Source organism: Gadus morhua, chromosome 1, assembly GCF_902167405.1.
Source record: "Gadus morhua chromosome 1, gadMor3.0, whole genome shotgun sequence".
Classification (NCBI taxonomy): Eukaryota; Metazoa; Chordata; class Actinopteri; order Gadiformes; family Gadidae; genus Gadus; species Gadus morhua.
In genome coordinates, this window is record NC_044048.1 from 25,787,735 (window position 1) to 25,790,234 (window position 2,500).

The 2,500-nt window shown below is 54.1% G+C and overlaps 1 protein-coding gene across 3 annotated transcripts in view; it reads left to right on the forward strand.

The window, feature by feature from the left end:
• Positions 1-2,500, forward strand: part of prdm16 (PR domain containing 16) — a 91,729-nt gene that overhangs the window by 63,245 nt on the left and 25,984 nt on the right. For all 3 annotated transcript variants that reach the window (XM_030362576.1, XM_030362578.1, XM_030362579.1), the window contains exon 2: positions 1,592-1,732. In XM_030362576.1, coding sequence (XP_030218436.1) covers positions 1,604-1,732 — 129 coding nt within the window. In that variant the 5' untranslated portion in view covers positions 1,592-1,603. The remainder of the gene's footprint in view (positions 1-1,591; positions 1,733-2,500) is intronic.

Here is a 2,500-nt window from a genome sequence, read left to right on the forward strand (position 1 = left end):
CAGAAAGGCAACCGGTGTTCGGCGGACGCCGGGACGTCCTGAAGAACACGGGAGATGTTGTGGTGGTGGGCGGTTTTAATTAGCGGCTCCCCTCAGCTACACCTCGGCCGCCCCCAACAGGTCGCTCTCCGTGTGGGTGATTGGAATCAGAGCGCACGGAGCCGACCCCCGAGGGTCAGAGGTGAACTCGGCCTTGGCTGATTGGGCGGAGGGGGTAATTAGAAGACTTGCTCTGTCTCCAGCCCCCCCCCCCCTCCCTGTCCCAGAGGACACACACACACACACACACACAGACACACAGACCCAGGAGAGTGGGTCCAGGCCGGGTATCGGTCTCTGGGTGAAATGTGAGATTGTGAGGAGAAAGCCGGACCGATGGGCTACAGATTATAGTCACCCCCACTGCTAATGATCTCCCCCAGACACTGACCCACACACACAGGAAGACACACACACACACACACACACACACACACACACACACACACACACACACACACACACACACACACACACACACACACACAGATAGACGTGCACAAACATACACACCAACACACACACAGATAGACTCGCACAAACATACACACACACGCACACACATATAGATAGCCGCACACACACACACACACACACAGATATAGGACAGATGCACACTTAAGCACACAAACAAACACACTCCACACGCCATGCACTGATCCATATACACACAAACACAAAGCCGACGCACACAGTCATGGGCGCATACTCTTCCCCTTACCCACACTCACACACACACACACTCACACAACCACCCACCACAATAGAGTCACACAATGACACATGCAGAGTCTCACATTCGTATTCCTTCTGCAACTTCAGTTCTGTTTTGGTTTTCCCCAAACCGTTTCCTTGAATAGCTTTGTTGAATAGTTTTGTTCTTGCAACTTTGACGAAGCTACAATAAAGCGCACATGAGGTTCTGGATGTCCTCTCAAACCCTCTGGATGTCCTGCCTCCGCAGGCCTCTGTAGCGGCGGGCTCCGGTTTGGCCTGGAGATCTCTCCTGTTTCCACCCTCACAATCCTCTCCCTCTTCTCTGTGGAAGAATGGTGGGGGGGGGCGGGGGGTTGCAGGGGACTCCCTGGGGATTGGAGGGGTTGTGTGGGTGGGGTGTGGGCGGAGGGGGTGCTTAGGGGTCACCAGAGGTGATCAATATATGCCAGAGAAAGTCTTTAGGCAAGGGGGGGGGGGGGGGGGGTGGGTTGGTGAAGGGGGGTTTGAAAGAGGGCCTGGTTTGTACCCCAACACCGGATCCCCTCTCCGACTGCCCCACCCCGTTTCCTCTCCAAGTTGCCCCCCCCCCCCCCCCCCTCCCATCCCCCCCCACCCTTGACGTAGTTGAATCATAGTCATCCCAGAGAGGTAACCACAGGCCCCGGTAGCGGTAGCATCCCCTGCTTTAGGCTCATCCAACCGTGTGGGCGCTGTTGTTCCCTCTGAGTCAATCCTCCAGTTGTTTGTCCCATGCACCTGGTCGTCAGTTAACCCGCCCCCCCCATCCCCACCCTCCTGTCTCACCGTGCGCCCCTCTCTCTCTCTTTCTCTCCAGGTGGTGGACGAGATGGGCAACGTGAAGTTTGCCCTGGACTCTGGCTCGGAGGCCGCGTGCAGCACCTGGCTGAAGTACGTCCGCTGCGCCCCGTCCTTCGAGGAGCAGAACCTCGCCGCCTGTCACCTCACTGGAGACCAGGTGAGTGGCGGGCCCCCGGGCCAATCAGCTGCCAGGGTTTGATTTTTTGCATTGGGTCAGTGCAGGTTTGGTAGGAGACGGACTGGCTATTGTCTCCCACTTTAAATCCACGACAAGAAACAGTGTGTGTGTGTGTGTGTGTGTGTGTGTGTGTGTGTGTGTGTGTGTGTGTGTGTGTGTGTGTGTGTGTGTGTGTGTGTGTGTGTGTGTGTGTGTCACAAAACAATAAAGCGCAAACATTTCCGTATTTTGTATTCCCCTTACGTGTGTATATGTCTGCCTGTGGGTCTGTGTGTGTGTGTGTGAGTGTGTGTGTGTGTGTGTTTGTGTGTGTTTGCTGTTAATGGCTGAGGAAGGGCTCCATTGTGTATGGACCTGGACCTGTAGCAGAGGGCTACCAGGAAGTGACCTGTGTAAAGAGGTCACAGAATAACACTCATAATCAGCAGTATATATACCCACATTACCCCCACTCTCTACCCTGGGAGAAGAGGGCTTCTCCCCCGTAGAACCCTTACCTTCACCTCACTCTCTCTCTCTTCTTTTCTCTGTCTCATTCTCTCTTCTTTTCTCTCTATTCTCCTCTCAAGCTTTGACTTTGTCTTTCTACGTTTACACTCTAATTTCTCCCTTTCTCCCCCCGTTCCCTTTATCTGTATTAATCTCTCTGTCACTCTCCTCTCAGCCCTCTGTCTCTCCTACTCCCTGTCTCTCTGGATCATTCTCTTTTATTATTTGCTCGCTCTCTTATTTCTCCCGTTCCCTCCC